Raw genomic sequence first — 22,151 nt, forward strand, 5'->3', positions numbered from 1 at the left:
ATTTCCCCCAATATTGCCTAGAATATATCTCAAAGGTGCAAGAAAGTGCAGAATAGCAGTACTTTTAGCTGCAAGAGGGACTAGTCTACGCAGGTTTAGAGCATGTGCAGAAAATCAGCAGCCGAGTCAAGCATCTCACACATACGCCACTATTATTATTGTCAGATTTTCCATGCAAGATGGTTCTTTAGTGTAATCTATTAAAATATTAAATTTAATAAGATGAAAATTAGAGTTCAATGAGATTCCTTTTGCCAATAAACTGCACTGGCGCCTCAATCAGATAGAGTAAACCCAATACCGAACCCTGTGTGGGCTTAAAAGGCAGACTGGTAATGTTCATTTGGACAGGGCTATTAAAGGACAACACTAATATCCACGCCCCGCAGACTTTTCTATAATTGTATTCGCAGGGAAAGGAGCACAGCTTACATCTGAATGCTGGGCATATAGGATGGTATTGCTGGGTAACAGAAAATATGTGAGGGAACAAATGTACCATCTGAAAACGTCACAACAAATGTGAAGGTCCCATCCCGATCCCATACAATGCATATAGACATGGTCACTGTGCGAGAGAGGTCTGGGAAATCCCAAAGCCACACATTAAAGTTGTAAGGTATTACTATATTCAGGTGACAACAAAATCCTAGACCAGGCATTAAGAGTAGTCTGGGCAGAGTAAACTTTACATGTGTAATCATACTTAGCATTGCAAATAACAGACAGAGATTGAAGGCGCAAGCACACCAGGCCTCTCTCAAAATCCAGGGCAGATCAATCACCCAGGCTACACGGGTTAACCATGTCTGTCCACTTTAGTCTGAACCCCATACAAAAGTAACAACAGTGCTGCATAGAGCATCAATGTATGCCCTTTCAGGCCTGTGGGTATGTTTATAAAATAGTAAAATAGTTCAGCTAATATCATATTTACCACACAGATAATGCTGTGAAGAGACGGGTGGAGTGAGGGGCACGTCTGTAGTCTAGCAAACATTAACAGAAGATAGGACCTGAAATTAAGACTGTAGTATTCCTTCTGTGTGTGCATCACTAAATAGAGAATATTATTGGGAACCCACTGAAAACCACCCATGTCTCTATGTCGAACTACAGGGAGCATAAGGAGAACAACTCTGATTTTGACCGGTTTACACTGGAACTGGGGTAGATCCCATACATCTGACCATCAACTGATGGGTGCCATGAATTGTGTGCAGAGTTCCAACATATAATAGATATCATCAGTGAATTAACCTGCAATGTTTACACCTCTTTGTGTTTATAACAAAGAATGGCTGCACGTGCCTTGTTATTAAAGCAAAATATAAAGGGAACAGTGGACATTCTTGACAGGTACACCTGCTGGAGGGGGAAGAGTGAAGACCATTCATGGATACCCTAGATATGGGGGAGGAGTTATGTAATAGGAATACAACCAAGAAAATAGAAGCTAAAGTTGAAACATTTTAGAGTAGCAAAGAAGAAACTCCATAAAACAGAATCAAACACTTTCTCAGCATCAAGAGCTGCATGCAAAGTATCCAATTGAAATGTGGCTTAATTTGGGACATATTAATAAACAAACAAAGCATGATACAAGCCACATTCTAATGGGGACTTATGTGTGTTTAATCACAGTGCCATTTTGGCATCCCCACGGTATAGTGGCACATGTCAAATAAATCTTCCCTTAATTTAAGTAAATGTGGCAGTAATTGATGTATGAATTCAAACTTGGCCACCAATCGATCGAGGTCCAAGGGAGAACCTAGATGAGGCCCTGTCTGTACCACCAGGGAGAGCAGGCCTCTTTTGAAGTTAATATATTATTCACCAGGGGTCCAGTGTGAGGTGCCCATTGCCTGTTCCTTTCAGTCTTCTGTTCCTCTTTCCTTATAACAGGTTCTTTGGAGCTCAGAGGTACTGTGGGAGGTGCCTGAGATCAAACTGATCACCCTCGACATCAGTGTCTTCACTGGCTTCCGGCTGGCCTTCTGATGGTCTCTCGGCCTCAGTAGCTGGAGAAGCTTCCAGGGATTGAGCCTTTCGAAGGATCTTCCTCGGGCCTTTCGGCGCAGAATCACTGCTGTCTTGTTACCGGCCCCTTGGCCAGTTCCTCCTCTTTCACTCCCGGTGTCAGCTTAACCTCATCACCTGACTGGGAGTAGGTGGTTCTGGTGCAAGGTCTTGACATTACTTGTTCATCCTTCCTCTCGCCATCGGTAGACAGGGAGATCTGTATGATTTTGGCCTCCAATCAATCGGAAGCTGGAGCTTTGCTAAGTAACAACTCATCAGTAGCAATGGAAGGTTCTTTGATCATAAAGTGGACCAGGAGGACCATCTGGTCCTCCAAAATCAAAGTGGGTAAAGGAATATCTCCCTGAAAAGAATTTAGAAAAACAGGCATCTTAGACAAAACAAAAATCCACACTAGCCATAGAGAAGTAAATTAATTCAACACAAACAAGAAAGCAGAGGCCGAAGGCGAAGCACTGCAGAGTGTCAAAGGAGAAACCCTATTGAACTGAACCAAATTCTTTATCAGAGTCAAGAATTGCAGCCATAGCCTCCAAATGTACCAGGAAGGGTGTGCATGTGAAGAATGTGGTAGCCAGTAACATGCATCAACATTAATGAATGACAATGGGCTCTATCACAAGTCTGGCGATATCTCAGCAGTAATTCTGCTGGGATAATACTGCCAGCGCATATTAAATTACCACAACTCGGTTCGGCGCTATTAGCGCCGGATCCCGAGTTGTGGGAGGTGGTAAATCCCCATTCCCGTTGGGTCCATTGAACCCATTAGAACATTCTGGACGCTATTAGCGCAGTGCTAATAGCCCCGAAAATGGGTGGAAAGGGAAGAATTTTACCTCCAGCAAGAAGCTGGAGGTAAACCCCCCACTTTCCACCCAAACTCGGGATTGGGCTGAGTTGTAATGCGGCTGTAATAGCATTACCACCGCATTTTTCACACTCCGCCCAACCCCTGATGACCCCCAATGTGTGTTAGGGGCCAAATCTGATGGAGACTTATTTAGCTTTAACAACAGCTGCAGGATGTCCTCCCCAAGGAATATTGGAAGTTGCCCTTGTTCTAGTAAATCTTTCCTACGTTTAGGTAAATGTGGCAGTCATAGTGGTTCAAATTCAAACTCAGCCCCTCACTCTTTAAGGGCAACATAAAAATGAATTGATCGCTCAATGGGTGAAATACAAGAATTTTCCTTATGAAAGGGGCTATGCTTTTCCACCTTATTTCTGCTTCAATGATGCATATCAGCACTGCACAACAACTGAAGCTACTGCAGCTCTTCTGGAACTTTCTCCAGACCCTGGATATTCCATGCAGCACCTGGCCTCACCATCATTTTCTTGTTGGTCTAGGAAAGCTAAGTAGGGATGGTCCAAGGAGCAAGAACGAATTTATGCCTTCCCAAGACACCATACTGCAAATACATGTGATATTTGGGTAAATGCTGATGATCTCTCTAGGACTGTTCATCCAGGACTTCTCATGTCCATGATGCAGCATAAATCTAAACAGGAAATGACCTTTCCCTCACTAAATATAATGTTTACCATAAAATCCCATCAAATACGTTGGTTGTAGAACACCGTAAACCATATATGGAGGGCAATGTCTTGCTTGGAGTTCTAGCAGGCTTTTATCCTATTACACGTGCAAAGACTATGGCAATGGATGTGGGGGAACAATTTTTACCCTGGAGGGATCACAGAGAACTAGCTGCCTTCAGTGTACTGCATCAGTTGACAGCTATAGGCACTGTTGACGGCAGCAGTCTGATAGTTTAATTACCTAATGGGCATTCATAATATAGTTTTGGCATTGATCTGTTCCATCCTCAAAGGAGTGAGTGCAATTGGTTAATGCAATATCATTTTACCACACAGAGCAAATGATCAAAAGAGAACCAAACATTATACAAAATATAAGAGGAGAAGTGAGGGAAGGAGGTAGAAAGAAAAGAGGAACTCGCTGAAAGACTCGCTGCACTTAGCTATCTCAGCAGGGAGGAAATTGTACAAACATCTGCTGGCAGCCATAGTCCAACTCCTAGCTCTATACTTGTTCTTTACAGGATCTAAGCATCCTGGTTTTGTGCATCACACATTGCTGGGGGTGGTGCATTTATTGCAAATTTAGAATCTATCTAGAACAGCTGGGTAAGAAAAGCATGCCAGGTGTTGCACCATCCAGGGCAAGGAGGTAGTCTTGTTTGATACCTGAGCAAGCAAAACCTTGGTGAGCTTGCTTCCATACTGAACAAGAGCCTCTGGTGTGCCCCCAACCTGAAGGAGAACCATAGTCTGTGGAGGGATCAAAACGTGGCAGAAAACTAGAGCCTGTGGTGGGTCCATAGCCTTAAAGTGGGCCAGAGACTGTGGAATACTTGCATTTTACCTCAATCAATACCCTGTAGAGGGCTCAAAACACAATAGACACTCTGGGCTTCTGTTGAGCTTATGACTGAAAGGAACAATCGAGCCATGACAGGCGCCTAACATAGTCCATATGGAGACACTGGGCTCATGACTAAAAGGAATACTGTGTCCTGATCAGGCTCCTAAGAGAGGCCATACACAACATTGTACCCAGGAGGGCTTTCCCTATAATGGCTATGGTCAGAAATGTGGTCAGGGACACAGAAACAACCCTTAAGAATTTAGGTGATTTTTGTTTGTGAAAAAGGGGAACTACCATTGGATTTAACTTTCTGATAGGTTAAACAATGGCAGGACTTTAATTTCTACTGCTCCCTCACTTTTTGGTTGTTTTATCAGTCTTCATTGGTTGTTGTTATTCCCCAACAATCTCCCTATGTCAATATAAAGATTTTGAAATGTATACTGAAGTGTTCTGTTTTCTGTGATTCACATGTCGTAAGACACCTATTACTAAAACTAGGTGTTACCACATTACCACACTCAGATATTTGTCTAGTTACCTTGATAACTGCTTCCAATTATAACCTCAAAGACAAGTAAATGGAATATATCTACTATAAATTAAATGAACCAAATGGAAGTGCTTTAAAATTATGAGAACATAGGACGAGTATTCTCTTTTTACACTGGATATGTTGATGACATTTTATTGTAGTGGCGAGATTCTGAAGACACTTCGCATCACATTGTAAACATTTTATCTGTTTACATTTATGGCAGACAGTTCAAAAAATATTTTCATATTATAGATAGCAGAAAGAACTGTAGCCAGTGAAGTTGTTTGGAAATTAACCAACAGAAATACCATTGAAATCTTTGTCATACCATCCATAATCTCTACCATTCTCAAAAATGTTAGGAGCAGTCAGGATCTGAACTACTCTCAGTGATTTCTTAAGCTAAGGCAAGGACTTCCAACAGAATTCTATACATCGTGGAACTTAACTTTCGGAATATATTAATAGCATTTGCTAAATTAAAACCTAAAACTATAATTTCAGCAATGAAACAACAGCAGCACACATCTCATTATTAGAGGCCATGTGCTATGCGGTTTTGATCTTGTATGCCCAAACATTAAAATCTCTACCCACGATGATGGACATGATTGCAAATAGATGCAAAAGGATTTGGATAGTTAAAGAATGTCTACTTTTTGCTAATAAACATGCTTAATGTTTGGAAGCTAGGAACATGGAAACCAATTATTTTAAGCAAGATTCTGGACAAAAATTATTTTAATAAAGGGGAAAATTCTTGTGTTTAAGCTGCTCAATGTGCATCAACCATCTCAAGGAATCAGAATAACATTAACTGGGAATGGGCAAACCAATGTCTTTAAACTTCTATTTATCATGCTTAAACACATATATTGCATATTTAATCCTATACCCTTGTTCATTACTCTACGCATGCAAAACCATAAGTACGCTAAGGGAACGTATAATGGAATAATAGCCAGCAATCAGAACAGAAACATACGAAATGGCATATTGTCATGGATTTTTACACCTCAACCACAATATCACGCAACTATGTTGCTGATTTCAGAAATTGATTCTGACAAACTCATAAGAAGAAGATCATCAAGGAAAAAACTGTGAAAATATTGTTTGATTTTTTTTTAAAAAAACCTCATCAACCTGAATATCATGAAAAAGGTCAATATTCCTTTAAGTGATGCTTCTTTTGTTATACTTCATTCATTTATTAATGTTTAAGAATATAAAATAAGGCACAACTCATACAAATAAAAAATGTAACCCAACACAATATTCCACCACTGCCTTAAACCTCCTCTATGTGTCTAAATGGGTTAGTGGTGTAATCAATATTTACAGGGATATTTTGCAATACTTTTATCCATTATGTACCATCGATTAGTAACACCAACCTACTCCACAAGGAGGTCTCAGTTAGTGCCTAGTGCCATGGCAACTATACACTAGTGTGTCTCTTCCTGACTCCAAAATGAGCAGTCTCATACAACATCAGGCTGAAGGCATCTGGCACAGACAGTCTAAACTCCACACCTGGGAGGAGACACTAACAAGGATGTAGCTGAGGAGAATGGCCCCCACGTTACCAGATACTTTACAGTTAGTGTGATTCCTCCAAGGCTCGCCACCTCACAGAGCCCAGGGTAGATGAGTGCTACCAAAGGACTCCTCTTCCAGCCAGAGATTACAGCACAAGAGTAAATCATGAATCCACTACCACATCCCTTAACCTCAAGACGGTCACCATGGCTGCAGAGACAGACAACACAGGAGTTTAGGGGGGACGTAGTCCTGCCTTTAAGATCCTGGGAAGGGATTCATTTCATTAATTTCTTATGGGAACGGTTTGTAGGCTGGTTGGTTGCCTGTCTCATGTTTGTGGATGCACCTGAGACTATAAGGACTGTGAAAGGAAGTGGACTCTGTGGTAATGTTCTGATTGACCACACCTGGGCCCTCATTTCTGCTGAAGAAGTTTGCTAAATATTGTTTTTGAAAAAGATTGCAAACAAAATGTGAGTTATTTACACAAAATTCTTACAAAACAGGGTTCAGTAGAATTCAAAATACCAGATGTTGAAAATCATGAAAGCTTTGGTTCTGTAAATGATGCTTACTCTTCCTTGATATTCAAAAGGCCCTGACCCCATTGGTAAAGTCACACTAGTTGACCTGCTCCATATTATGGTTTGGGCTCTTCTTACTGTGAGTGGACCGTAGAATAGGGCTGTTCTTTCTCTGGTGCACTCGATCGTAATGACCTGCAAGTGTTTGTACCTTGGGAAAGCACAGCAAGGGCATAGTAACAACATGTTAGCATGTGTGTATAGGAATATTATGTACATATTTATTGCCTATTTATCACAGTATTCAGCATGTGATGATAATAATTGTAATGTCAATAAAGTAAAACCACTCTTTGTAGAAAATGCTTCTAAATAAGTAATTTGGCATGTTTTTGTTACACAGTGAGAGTGAGGCAACGGCATCTGTTTTGTTACACAGTGAGAGTGAGTTAACGGCATCCGTGAGGTACAGAAAATAATTTTTTATCTTCATAATTTGTAAAGATATAACTTTCATTAAGATAAATGAATTGTGTTGAACTGGTTAAATAACAAATTGTTTTAGAGTAATATGTTTAGGAATGCGATGTATAAATTACGTAATATTCATTATGCACTATCGATGAGATGTAAATATGCTTTTTGATAGAATTTTTTATAGATTCATTAAGTATTTTATTGTAGTTTATGCATATGTATGATGCTAAAAGTTTTTAACTGAACGCATTAATACAATATAAAAAAATAAAACCGAACACATTTTTTTCAGTTGCCCCATATTTGAATGTTTGCTGAGTGCTTCATTAGTACAGCTGAGTTCTTCCGTGTAATACTGTCTCAGTGTGTTAATTGATTCTTGCCAAATATTGGTGTCTTTCAGTATTGAAAATCATCTTTCCCATTGGATGATTAAATGGAGTTTCAGCTTCATATCTTCCCACAGCAATAAGTTAATTGTGCCACACAGTAGATTCCCTTTTTCCTATATTCATATGTGTAATTTTCCTTTCCAAGCTAATCTCCAATCTACTTTTTGACGTGGTGTTTAATTCATCTAATATATCAGTGTAGTGTTAATTAATGCTAATGGGTAGTGGGGGGAGGCTGAGTCGGTAACAGGCCCCTCACTTGAGCCATGTGGAGTGAGGGCCACATCAAGGGCTTAGGGCCATTTACAGTCAAGGCCACCCCACATTGTGTTGATTAACACTATTGGTAGCACCCTCACGCTCCCTCCAGGGTACTTATATATATATTTTAAAGAATTATTTTCATGCCTAATGCAAGCCAAATCCCTTAAAAAAATTAAGATGGCTGCCACTCAAATTAGAAAAGACAGTAAATAACTTGCATGTGCTGATGGCAACTGTTAAGGGTGGCTGGAGGGGGTGTTGCAGGAAAGAGGTGACATAACGGTGGATAAGTAGCTAATGTTGTTGTACGAGTGAAGGGTGAAGAAAAGAGAGATAATGAAGGTGGGAGGATACGTGAGAAGCTGGTCGGGCTGCAGTCAAACGAATAGCAGCACAGGTGATTTGTGCAAGAGGCTGGAAATGAATGCACTCTTAAACTCTTGGTGCATGCCTGGATTCCTAGCCTCCTTAGCAGATACTACTTTCCCAGGTGTTAACTGCAGATATGTATGCTTTCCATCTGCTTGAGGCTGACTGCAAATGTCAGGAGATCCAAATGTACCATCCAGGAATTATCTAGGTACTGACCCTGTGACCTCTGACCCCAGCACTGTCATCTTTGGAAGGTCTTTCCCCCTACAAAAGGGGTTTCAACTGGGATGGGAGCAACACAGAGCTCACCCCAGATAACCTCTTTTCATCTGCCTGAGGCTGCCTGCAGAGGTCAGGAGTCCCAAAGGAAGCAGCCAGGATCAATCTAGGGACTGCTCCTGTGACCTTTGACAAAGATACTTCCGGGTTACTATGGGTATATATGCACTGTTCTTTGGGCGTCCATTCACCTGGGTGTCCAGTGCAAAGGGAAGACAGAGCTAGGGGTTGCTACTATATCCTTCTCTATTTCATTCTGTGTTAACAGGGTACAACGGGGAACAGAGAATGAAATAGAGAAGTGTATAGTAGCAACTCTTAGCTCTATTTCATTATGTGTTCCCTGTTTGCCCTTATTAAGGGAAGACAGAGCTAAGGTCTGCTACTATATCTTTCTCTATTTCATTCTGTGCTCTGTGACGAATCCCTACATGGTGTCACTTTTCCCCAAGGTGGAGCCCCTTCCCATGAGGCAAGGGAGATGAGGCTGCTACCCGATAGTCCCACTGAGGGCAGTTCACAGCGGTAGGATCTCATGGTTAGATACTCCCCCTCTGGGGATAGGGACAGACATCTAGGCAGAATGCAATATGATCACCCCCAACCAACCCTTCACTCCACACCATGTACACCTCCATACTCTAGGGTCCCCAATAACCTACCTACTACTCCGATGTATGTTGTTAAGTCTGTAACTCTAATACCTACTGAGACAAAGAAGATTGTGAACTACCCAAGGTAGATGAATAGGTCAAGTACTGGGACGAGGAGGAGGTGGAGAAGCTTGAATAATACTCAGTGGAACGCAGGTGAGCGTTCTAGTCATCCATGGCAAAACATAATAAAGAGCAAGGTAGGACTTACAACAGTGTCCAGCCAGCCTATGAACATGGTCCGTAGATGAGGCAGTCTGCCGGAGGAACCGCAATGCGGAAAAGACCATATGGCAGGAGACACCAGCGGAGGGTAGACAGTGGCTCTTCTAGACTCAACGCTCTTGGGTCTTGCAACAAGAAGGCGAAACAGCGGTGCTGATGGCTGGCGGGAAGAGACCGCATGGTTCTCCCGCAGAACCAATACTGCAAGGAGCCAAAGAAGCTGAAGAAGAGATGGCTGTCGATGGCCGGCAGTAAGAGAGGGAAGCTGACGGATGACCCACTCCCGCCCCACGGAGAGCCAGTGCCGTACCAGGAGCTCGCTAAAAGTAATGGGGAGTACGAGCGGGCCGGTGGGGGTGTGGGGAAAGCCAGAGGGTCTCCACCACCGAACCCAAGTGCTCAAAAACCTTGTGAGAGGCCGGTGAGGACCTGGGACCCCGACCATTGCAAAGACTGCATCCAAGGAGAGTTTCCTTGCACCAGTGATCAGCAATGGACTACTACCATAGAGAACAGGGTCTGGGACACCAACAAACATATCATTTACATCTGACGCGCCTCTTCATCCCAGTAATCAGCGTGAGGTCACTGAGAGAAAAGGGTCTGGGACCCCAACCAATACTTAGGACACAACGGGGAAGAGTTTCTCCATCCTAGTGGTTATCAGGAAGCCTAACGAAAGCAAAATGATGCAGGAGAAGTGAGTCATTCCCCCTGTGTCCAACCAAGTTTGAAGTGAACTGTTAAACAAACAGGAGAGCACGAGACACGGGAGACATTCTCTTGGTGATACCACATCGGGAGAAGTACAAGTTAGCTTCTTTGTGATAGTACTTGGCAGGTTAGTGAACCAATTCTGTCCAATGAACTAAGACTGAATCAAGAGAACTTTATAAATCGTCTTCTTCGTGGCTGTACTTGGCAATCCAGACAGTCAAGTGGACTGTACTAGGGAAACCATGGTCAGGAATCATACTTGTACATGAACTGTTCAGAAAGAAGGAAAACAGTGAAACAAGGATTACCAGGATAAGGGAGTCATTCCCCCTGGGTACCTCTGAGCGTGAAGTGACTGTGAAATCAAGATACAGGGAAGCCATTCTCTTGGTAGTATTGCATCTAATGGAAAAATGACAATATAACCAAGAGAAGAGGGGAAGGGAGTCATTTTCCTTGGTTTTGTGTGAGAAACAGTGAAAGCTACAGACCAGGGGAAGGGAGTCATTCCTCCTGGTTAAGAACTTGCAAACCAGAACTGTGCTACCCAGTCCACGACAAGGTAGTCATTCTCCTGGACCAAGAACATTGAAGCAATCTTCTAGTACCATTATAAGTGTAAGGGACAGAGTTCGGGATTTTGACACAGGATGGTGGACTCTTTAGATTACAAGGACATTCTGACAGACCCCTTTAGTACTTTTGCTTTCGTTGAGGCAGGAAAACCTTTCATAGAAGTAGGGAACGTTAGGTTTTCTCTTTATTTTCTTGACTTATAAATATCTGTAACAATCAACATGCCACCTGTGTGTCAGTCTCCTTCTGCATCCTTGCAATTCCCTGTTAGCCGATGTGTGCCACAGATTGCCACAAAAATGCCTTGGATACATCACACACACAACATTCAAATTTTACTCTCCAAACTATGCTACTCACCTATAATGTATGTATTTATGTATTCATTGTTATGTTTATAGCTCAAAAGAGCTTCATCATAATACTCACAAAACTAAATATCAAACATATTCAGTCATACATAATTGATCAACATTTAAGTACCTACAATTGCTCATTCAAGTGTCGAAATATTAGCTTATTCGCATCATTTCATTATCGTTTTCAAGCATTTCCAGTTCATCCATAGTTCGAAGCATTTGCATTAAGACATTAACTTTTAAGGCTGATGCATTGACATAATAAATGTTGTTGTAATATATAGTGTTAGAGCACTTTATCAAACTTTGCCAGTAATCAAGCATAGCAACAATCACCATGAGCTACTATTAAACTCAAGACATTTTCAACTTTGCCTGACCTTAGTATGACCTTCCAGATATTGAATAAGGCTATATGCATAGTTGTGTGCCCTGAATCCAGGCAATAAAGCCAGAAGGATCAGATTTTATGGTCATGGCCATGCTCTCTACATTCAGTCAGGATATGTTGGGCAGTCTCAAGTTTGTCCAAAACACCACATGATCAGCAGATTCTTTTTTCTTTCGGAATGCCCAGTGCAGGGCCAACAGTAGTTAGTAGTGGTAATTTGCCAATTCTCAACAGAAGGACAAACCTGGCAGTTCAGGCAAGGAATACAATTTGACATAGCCTTGCAACTCCATAAAGCTATGGGACAATAGATTAATCAAGGGCTGGAAACTGCCAAGTGAAGAAAGGTGCATATAATTAGTGCATCAGTCCCACTTGTCCAACTTAACACAACATTTTAATCAAGGCCTGTAAGTTGTCTTCCCAGTGTGGTCTCCATCCCATAGTAGTAAAGCTTGTTAGGCTCAAGGCTGTCAACGAGACGAAGGTCTCGCTAACTGGCAACTGTCCCAGCAGGGAAAGTAGGGGACAAGTTGGTGATTTTTGGGACTTTAGCAATAGCTAAATAGACTTTATTTACCCTTCTAATCAGGAAGTCAAGTAACCATATGCAATGCGATGTTTCCGAGCCTGCTCTAAATCCCATTTGAAAATCTCTTAAGAGGCTTGTCGACTGCACCCAGTGGGATAGTTTATCAAGCAGTAATGATGCAAAGATTTTTCCTGTCTAATCTGACAGTGCCAAGAGTCTAAAATTTATGGGACATGATTGAGGCCCCTTCTTATGGATAGGGACCATTATTGAGCGGAACCATGAGTCTGGGATCAATCCCTCTTCGGTGACCTTCTTAAAGAGGAGATATATAAGGTTGCCCCGATATACTATGCTCTCTTTTATTATTACATTGGGGAGGCCATTTGGGCAGGATGCTCTCGAGTTTTTTAATGCAGCTAGTTTTAGCATAATATCAGCATGAGTAAAATTCAATTTAAACTTCTCCCCGGGCCAGGATGATCCATCCTCAGAGTAATGTGAATCGTAGAATGCTTCAGACACATGTCTAATCCACTCCTGTTCACTGATGGCGCAAATCTCATGACAAGGGTGTTAAAAGAACTCAGCAGTTTCGACAATTTTCTGGTATCTTTTGTCTTGTATATGCTTACCATACATTGCCATTGGGCAGTTTTGCCAAAGGCAACTCGGTCACGCACCCACTTGCGGTATCAGTTTTTAGCCAATTGTTTAGCAGTTAGTACCTCCTCCCTTTTGCTATAGGTCTTCCCAATTATACGTAGCTCCCTTCTGAAGGCCCTCCTAGCTTCATGAATGGCTTTGCCATACCAATATTTTTTGATGGAATGGTTTAGGAACTTTTGTTGTCCTTTCTGGGCTGCTGATTGTGAAGTGCAATATTCGATCCACTTCTCAATCTTCGCTGCAGTGGTTAAAGTTTCCAAAACTGGGAAATGATCTCCTTGTTTAAAAAAGAAGGTTACAGCCTTCTTTATACTCTTCTCCATCCAACAGATCCTATTGCCCCCTTGGTTAATATCTAGTTACCCTACCCCGCCAGCATGGTGAGTCTCTTTGGAAAGCTAGGCCTTCAAAGTAAGGACAGTGTGATCACTGTAATTTGTTTACTGGATTTTAAGCTTCCTGACCGTCTAGACTGCCACAGAGTTGCAGAAGAAGTAGTCAAGAGTCAAGCGCTTTGTCCCTATTCTCCAGGTAGTTTTACCTGGGATATCCCCCTCTGTCCTTCTATTCAACAAAAATCCACCCCAATCTAGTAACGTATGAACCCAGGTGGTTCCCTTTACAGTATTGTTTGCCGATTTATCAAATAGTGACTTGCCCTTTACATAGTCGGTTTCCACTCATTCATTTGAACACCGGCAAGGAGCATTAAAATCCCCTCCCACAAAAATCAGATCCTGATCATTTAAATTTTTTGTGTCTCCATCAAATTTGTTAAACATTCAATGACATCATTAGTTCTTGATTGGCCGCCAGGAGGTTCGTATACACTGATAGCAGAGTTTGCTATGCTCACTCTTACGACTATTAGATTTTGATGTTCATTAATGGTTTTAATTCTTACGGCGTTCAGGTGGTTTTTGACGCCGATTATGAGTCCTCCATAAGAGCGGCCTCTAGGTCCTTATTCCGCCAATACTTGAAAAATTTGGTGGCCATCTAATGATATATCAGTGAGCAGCCAGACTTCCTGCAATAGAAAGATGTTACTTTCTGTGATCAAGTAGGCCGATTCCCCTGGCTAAGTTAGGTGGGAGAAACCACGTGTGTTCCAAGATGAAATGGCTAACTCTCAATTACTATTTTGCTGTATGGTATCGTTGTTTATTACCAAACAATTCAGAATTCCCAGGATGTTAGTTTGCAGGGTACCATTAGAGATTGGGGTCTTATGATTTTTTCCTAATGATTTAATTGTTTTCTTTAAAAGGTTAAGTTCCTGGTTTTGAGATGACGGGATAAGACAACTCTTCTCAGCAGCATCAAGTTCAACGGCGACATCATTAAATCGATTTTTATGCACCCTAATCAATTGTGCAGGTTTCTCTCGTGCTAGAATTAATTCTGCTGAATTGGGATTTGAAATCCCAGATAGGTTCAATAAAATCAAAATCTTGGGTGTCCACAATTCTCAGAGGACATTTTTTTCGAGTCAAAGATAAAAGATCTGATCGGTTGATATGGGAGTTGTCCTAGGTTTCCCCTGTTTTTTATTTTTGATGACAATCGTCAAGGTAGGAAGTGGAGTGGAAGGGGCAGGCTAATGCGACTTCGCCTCTAGTGTGTCGCTCTAGACTATGTTATGGCCAGGTTCTGTATCAAAGGGCCCCTCATATGTTACCGTAGGACCCTTCATCGCTCGTTGGAGATCATTCCCATTGTCATTAGTATTTGAAAATGTCGATGGGATCTCATAGGGAACCTCAGGCAATTGGGAGGGGGGCCTGGTGTTTATCATTTATGGGCCAACTAGTAAGGGTACCTTTAGCCTTGATTGCCTTTTTTGGTTCCTTATTTACTTTCTTATTGTTGCTACCATGGGACACGTCTTGTATCGTTTTATTCACTTCTTGGTGATTGGAACCTTTGGCTACTTTATTGTTGGGGGCAATGTGTCTTTTTGTTCTCTTTTTCTGTCTATGCTGTTTCCTAGTAAGGAAAATGGTAGAAGTGTCACTAATAGATTCAACTGTATCTTCTACCATCAGTTCAGCATCAATGATACTATTCTCCGCATGAGCAGCATTCTCATTGTGCAGATCTCGGTAGTCAGATGTGTATGGGACGGCTGCATTGATGAGTTTATCTAGCTCTTCCTCGTCATCAGATTTAGGGATACTGTTACTTGAAAGGGCATAGACCTCCTCTAGGATGTTACCGCACATTTTCAGTACTACCTTCATTCCGAACTGATGCACCGACAATTGTGTTTGGCAGTCACAATGCTGTGCAGTCTCCTCAGTATTAGGTTTATCAGTAATTGTTATGTGCCCCAAAGAATTCATGTTAGGGGATGCAGAAAGCCTAGGGCCAGGATAGTTTTCTTTACCAGAGTCGGAATAGGCCTAGGGGGGTTCATCCATTCAGATTATTAGACCTATTGGGTGCCACATTGCTGCCACCCTGCTGAAACGCCCCCTGTTCCTGTACTATGTTTTCAGGTACCAGTGAGTCTCGCAATGAGTAGCATAGAGCCAGAAGAGAATGGTTATTATCTATTGCAGAAAAAGAGAGATCAGGGTGTACCGTATGTGTATTAAGTTCACAAGGCACTGTATCTCCTATTATACTATTCTCAATCTGATAAATTTTGGGCAGGGTACAGATTCAGAGGTAAAATAAGAATCAGTAGTCCCTGTCCCACACCCCCTAGTGCAAGTTCTACTAGGTGAACTTGTGACGCATGATCTTGAAGAATTACAACGGTAGCCCTTTGCCGTTCTCTGCTACTGGCTGGTATTTTTAGAGTGGGTGCTTTTTTACTAACTTTTTGATTGTTAGAGCTGAGGCAATGCTTCCCAGGCATTATTAATTTGTGATAAAAATAACACCTTTCTTGGCCTGAAGTAGTACAAACTATAAAAGCCTCAGACTGTAATGAATGCTAATATTAAGTAAATACAAACTAAACATGCAAGTACCTAATGGATTATCTATTAGTTAATTTTAAAACATACAATTATTATGGAACCTTCTGCCTAAAATCAGCTCTAAAACCATATAATCAGTAATTCATTCTCTAAAACAAATTTGTAAATGTACAAAATACAATCCTTATTCATATATTCATCAGCAATGTATAACTTCAATATGTAAAATTGTGCAAAGTGATTTCCCCGTCTGTAAAAAGAATTTATCAGAGGCCGTGAACCTTGTGTATTTTACACAAACTTGAACACAGTCCCTCAATGTGGGGATAAAATAATGGTTAAAGTGTAAAATACAAATATATATAGTGGAGAAGTATGTATGATAAAAGTACTCCTAATCTTCTAAGCAACACTTTGAAAGTATCTCCTGTCCTTAGTCCCAACGGAATCAAAACAGCAAGTCTTCAGTGGGGGTACTCAAGCAAAGTCTGTTGTGGATTTTAAAAGAAAGGCCACAAACAGAAACAGACTGTAGCCGGCTATGGACACCCTTGTAAGAAGATGGGACCACACTCATGCACACTCCAATTGCGGCTGCAGAGCTGCAGAGCCCAATCCCAGCAAAGAGCCACACAGACTTAAGTAGAGGGGCTTTCCTAACACACACCAATGTCAGTGTGTCTACTAGCAACGTGCCGCAATGACACTCTGTGAAAGACTAATAGGTGTTGCAAAGGTAATCAATTGATCAGCTAGTCAGTGTATAAACGGCCAGAGAAAGGCTGCAGCGGGCTATAGAACACCGTATGGAACGAAGAAGGGACCACACTCCCGCACACCCTCCTAGTCTAAGCACAGGTTGCACCGACAAGAGAAGTAAAAGCTGCAGTATCTTGCTGCAGCAGTTTATTCCTGAAAAGTCTACAATGACAACGTGAATAAACCTTTCAGGGTATTTAAGAACGAGATTTTGCTGCGGGCGATCAGTATTAGTGCAGTGCACCAAACAGGGAAAAAAGTACCTTGAGCCTTCACAGCTTCAGCGGACCACAGCAAACCACAAACCCATTCGTCCTCACTCTGCTCTGTGGTATTGTGAGGCAATTATAGGCACTGCAGCTCGAGCACTCGTGGGTCCACCTCCAAGTTAGTAGAAATGAAAAAGTTGAAGTCCACCACAGCAGACCACAAAGGTACTCATCCTCACTCCACTCCACGGTATTGTGAGGCAATTATAGGATTATAGGCACTGCAGCTCAAGCACTCGTGGGTCTGCCTCCAAGTGTGTAGAAATGAAGAAATTGAAGTCCACCACAGCAGACCTCCTGTTCCTCCTCCTACTCGCTTCTTCCTACGCTTACTCCAATCACACTACAACTTCCTCCTGTCCTATCCCTCTTATAAAACTCACAAACATGAAACTCCCACTACTCCGTCTTTCTTCCACCAGCTAACCGTACCTCCTCTACTACCTATCCACCTTGCCTCTCTTCCTCTGAGACTCAACTTCAGTACTCTTCTTTACCTCATCAACTGAACATTGCACTCTGGAATGCTCAGTCTGTATGCAAAAAAACATCTTTTATCACTGACTACTTTCACTCCAGCTCTCTTCCCCTGGACCTTCTTGCTATCACTGAAACCTGCCACTCATGTGGCCCTATACGACTCTAAACTATCCTACATTTACTCTCCTCGACTGACTGGCGAGAGGTGGAGGCGTCGCACACCTACTCTCTTCCCGCCTCAATGCCTCATGAATCTTCAGTGCCATGTCCTCTCCTTCCTCTTTTTGAATTCACTATCTCTACTATTGCTCTACATTACTCAGCTCACATCATCCCCCATCTATCACCCTCCTGGTCCCACTGGACCATTCTTTGATGATCTTGGGCAACTCCTTGATTCTTTTTCCACTAAAAATCACCTTGTTCTCTTCGGTGACTTTAAACTTATCTCTCCAACCACTTCTCAGAAATCTGAACTTCAGTCTTATCTTAGTGGCCACACTCTCCATTCTATCCATAACGTACCTACCCATACAGGGGGTAACTCTTTGGATTTCATATTCATCTCCACCTCTCTCTCAACCACTTATACTACTGTCACTAATACTACTGTCACACCATCCATATCTGATCACGCAATTGTTTCCACCACCATCTCCTTTCTACCCTCTGACCTTTCCTCACTGGGTCACATCCCAAGCACAGCCGGCTGTATTGCCTACCTGCACTTAAAAATGTTCATTGTCCTTAATCTATGTGTGTCGACTTATATATTGTCCATGGTGACTGTTCCATTTACTCCCCTCCACAATCTGGTCAGAATGTCCCTCAAACTTAACCCACCAAATCTGATTTCTTATCTATTGTACGTTCTTTTGTGATCAAAAGAGCATTGTTCCTCCTGTATATCAATACAAAAATGAATAGAACACCTCAAGTGTAAGGAATCCCACATTTGAATCTCTTGTTCAACCAAAATGTTCTGAAGAAACTTTGATTGATATGAATGAACAGGCCAGTTATTAAGGAAATCTAGAGCACCCAGTGAGTCCCAAAAATATTGCAATTGTGAGAAATAGGGGAAGGACAGCTTACCCGTCATTTCATCCTAAATCCTACAGTAGTTATAAATGATTTCATCTTCTTGTAGAACTTTGGCACCAAATTACTATGTGCACATTCTTCTAGTTCCTTCTTTTTTAAGCATTATTTAGGGTTTGATGGAAAACAGTAACATGTAACAGTAATATATGCTTGCTACTTTGGCAGTCCAATGTTTCATTATGCATCAGCTATCAAGCATGCTAGAGTGAAAAATGTGTAATAACAGAGATTTCCCCCAATATTGCCTAGAATATATCTCAAAGGTGCAAGAAAGTGCAGAATAGCAGTACTTTTAGCTGCAAGAGCGACTAGTCTACGCAGGTTTAGAGCATGTGCAGAAAATCAGCAGCCGAGTCAAGCATCGCACACATACGCCACTATTATTATTGTCAGATTTTCCATGCAAGATGGTTCTTTAGTGTAATCTATTAAAATAATAAATTTAATAAGATGAAAATTAGAGTTCAATGAGATTCCTTTTGCCAATAAACTGCACTGGTGCCTCAATCAGATAGAGTAAACCCAATACCGATCCCTGTGTGGGCTTAAAAGGCAGACTGGTAATGTTCATTTGGACAGGGCTATTAAAGGACAACACTAATATCCACGCCCCGCAGACTTTTCTATAATTGTATTCGCAGGGAAAGGAGCACAGCTTACATCTGAATGCTGGGCATATAGGATGGTATTGCTGGGTAACAGAAAATATGTGAGGGAACAAATGTACCATCTGAAAACGTCACAACAAATGTGAAGGTCCCATCCCGATCCCATACAATGCATATAGACATGGTCACTGTGCGAGAGAGGTCTGGGAAATCCCAAAGCCACACATTAAAGTTGTAAGGTATTACTATATCCAGGTGACAACAAAATCCTAGACCAGGCATTAAGAGTAGTCTGCGCAGAGTAAACTTTACATGTGTAATCATACTTAGCATTGCAAATAACAGACAGAGATTGAAGGCGCAAGCACACCATGCCTCTCTCAAAATCCAGGGCAGATCAATCACCCAGGCTACACGGGTTAACCATGTCTGTCCACTTTAGTCTGAACCCCATACAAAAGTAACAACAGTGCTGCATAGAGCATCAATGTATGCCCTTTCAGGCCTGTGGGTATGTTTATAAAATAGTAAAATAGTTCAGCTAATATCATATTTACCACACAGATAATGCTGTGAAGAGACGGGTGGAGAGAGGGGCACGTCTGTAGTCTAGCAAACATTAACAGAAGATAGGACCTGAAATTAAGACTGTAGTATTCCTTCTGTGTGTGCATCACTAAATAGAGAATATTATTGGGAACCCACTGAAAACCACCCATGTCTCTATGTCGAACTACAGGGAGCATAAGGAGAACAACTCTGATTTTGACCGGTTTACACTGGAACTGGGGTAGATCCCATACATCTGACCATCAACTGATGGGTGCCATGAATTGTGTGCAGAGTTCCAACATATAATAGATATCATCAGTGAATTAACCTGCAATGTTTACACCTCTTTGTGTTTATAACAAAGAATGGCTGCACGTGCCTTGTTACTAAAGCAAAATATAAAGGGAACAGTGGACATTCTTGACAGGTACACCTGCTGGAGGGGGAAGAGTGAAGACCATTCATGGATACCCTAGATATGGGGGAGGAGTTATGTAATAGGAATACAACCAAGAAAATAGAAGCTAAAGTTGAAACATTTTAGAGTAGCAAAGAAGAAACTCCATAAAACAGAATCAAACACTTTCTCAGCATCAAGAGCTGCATGCAAAGTATCCAATTGAAATGTGGCTTAATTTGGGACATATTAATAAACAAACAAAGCATGATACAAGCCACATTCTAATGGGGACTTATGTGTGTTTAATCACAGTGCCATTTTGGCATCCCCACGGTATAGTGGCACATGTCAAATAAATCTTCCCTTAAGTTAAGTAAATGTGGCAGTAATTGATGTATTAATTCAAACTTGGCCACCAATCGATCGAGGTCCAAGGGAGAACCTAGATGAGGCCTGTCTGTACCACCAGGGAGAGCAGGCCTCTTTTGAAGTTAATATATTATTCACCAGGGGTCCAGTGTGAGGTGCCCATTGCCTGTTCCTTTCAGTCTTCTGTTCCTCTTTCCTTAGAACAGGTTCTTTGGAGCTCAGAGGTACTGTGGGAGTTGCCTGAGATCAAACTGATCACCCTCGACATCAGTGTCTTCACTGGCTTCCGGCTGGCCTTCTGATGGTCTCTCGGCCTCAGTAGCTGGAGAAGCTTCCAGGGATTGAGCCTTTCGAAGGATCTTCCTCGGGCCTTTCGGCGCAGAATCACTGCTGTCTTGTTACCGGCCCCTTGGCCAGTTCCTCCTCTTTCACTCCCGGTGTCAGCTTAACCTCATCACCTGACTGGGAGTAGGTGGTTCTGGTGCAAGGTCTTGACATTACTTGTTCATCCTTCCTCTCGCCATCAGTAGACAGGGAGATCTGTATGATTTTGGCCTCCAATCAATCGGAAGCTGGAGCTTTGCTAAGTAACAACTCATCAGTAGCAATGGAAGGTTCTTTGATCATAAAGTGGACCAGGAGGACCATCTGGTCCTCCAAAATCAAAGTGGGTAAAGGAATATCTCCCTGAAAAGAATTTAGAAAAACAGGCATCTTAGACAAAACAAAAATCCACACTAGCCATAGAGAAGTAAATTAATTCAACACAAACAAGAAAGCAGAGGCCGAAGGCGAAGCACTGCAGAGTGTCAAAGGAGAAACCCTATTGAACTGAACCAAATTCTTTATCAGAGTCAAGAATTGCAGCCATAGCCTCCAAATGTACCAGGAAGGGTGTGCATGTGAAGAATGTGGTAGCCAGTAACATGCATCAACATTAATAAATGACAATGGGCTCTATCACAAGTCTGGCGATATCTCAGCAGTAATTCTGCTGGGATAATACTGCCAGCGCATATTGAATTACCACAACTCGGTTCGGCGCTATTAGCGCCGGATCCCGAGTTGTGGGAGGTGGTAAATCCCCATTCCCGTTGGGTCCATTGAACCCATTAGAACATTCTGGACGCTATTAGCGCAGTGCTAATAGCCCCGAAAATGGGTGGAAAGGGAAGAATTTTACCTCCAGCAAGAAGCTGGAGGTAAACCCCCCACTTTCCACCCAAACTCGGGATTGGGCTGAGTTGTAATGCGGCTGTAATAGCATTACCACCGCATTTTTCACACTCCGCCCAACCCCTGATGACCCCCAATGTGTGTTAGGGGCCAAATCTGATGGAGACTTATTTAGCTTTAACAACAGCTGCAGGATGTCCTCCCCAAGGAATATTGGAAGTTGCCCTTGTTCTAGTAAATCTTTCCTACGTTTAGGTAAATGTGGCAGTCATAGTGGTTCAAATTCAAACTCAGCCCCTCACTCTTTAAGGGCAACATACAAATGAATTGATCGCTCAATGGGTGAAATACAAGAATTTTCCTTATGAAAGGGGCTATGCTTTTCCACCTTATTTCTGCTTCAATGATGCATATCAGCACTGCACAACAACTGAAGCTACTGCAGCTCTTCTGGAACTTTCTCCAGACCCTGGATATTCCATGCAGCACATGGCCTCACCATCATTTTCTTGTTGGTCTAGGAAAGCTAAGTAGGGATGGTCCAAGGAGC

General features: G+C 42.0%; 1 protein-coding gene across 1 annotated transcript in view; it reads left to right on the forward strand.

Moving 5' to 3' along the window:
• Positions 1 to 22,151, forward strand: part of LOC138467192 (osteocalcin 2-like) — a 267,263-nt gene that overhangs the window by 136,292 nt on the left and 108,820 nt on the right. Inside the window, exon 7 of the mRNA XM_069607247.1 lies at positions 7,452 to 7,514. Coding sequence (XP_069463348.1) covers positions 7,452 to 7,514 — 63 coding nt within the window. The remainder of the gene's footprint in view (positions 1 to 7,451; positions 7,515 to 22,151) is intronic.

This window comes from Ambystoma mexicanum, chromosome 4q (genome assembly GCF_040938575.1).
Source record: "Ambystoma mexicanum isolate Mex_15411 chromosome 4q, UKY_AmexF1_1, whole genome shotgun sequence".
Classification (NCBI taxonomy): Eukaryota; Metazoa; Chordata; class Amphibia; order Caudata; family Ambystomatidae; genus Ambystoma; species Ambystoma mexicanum.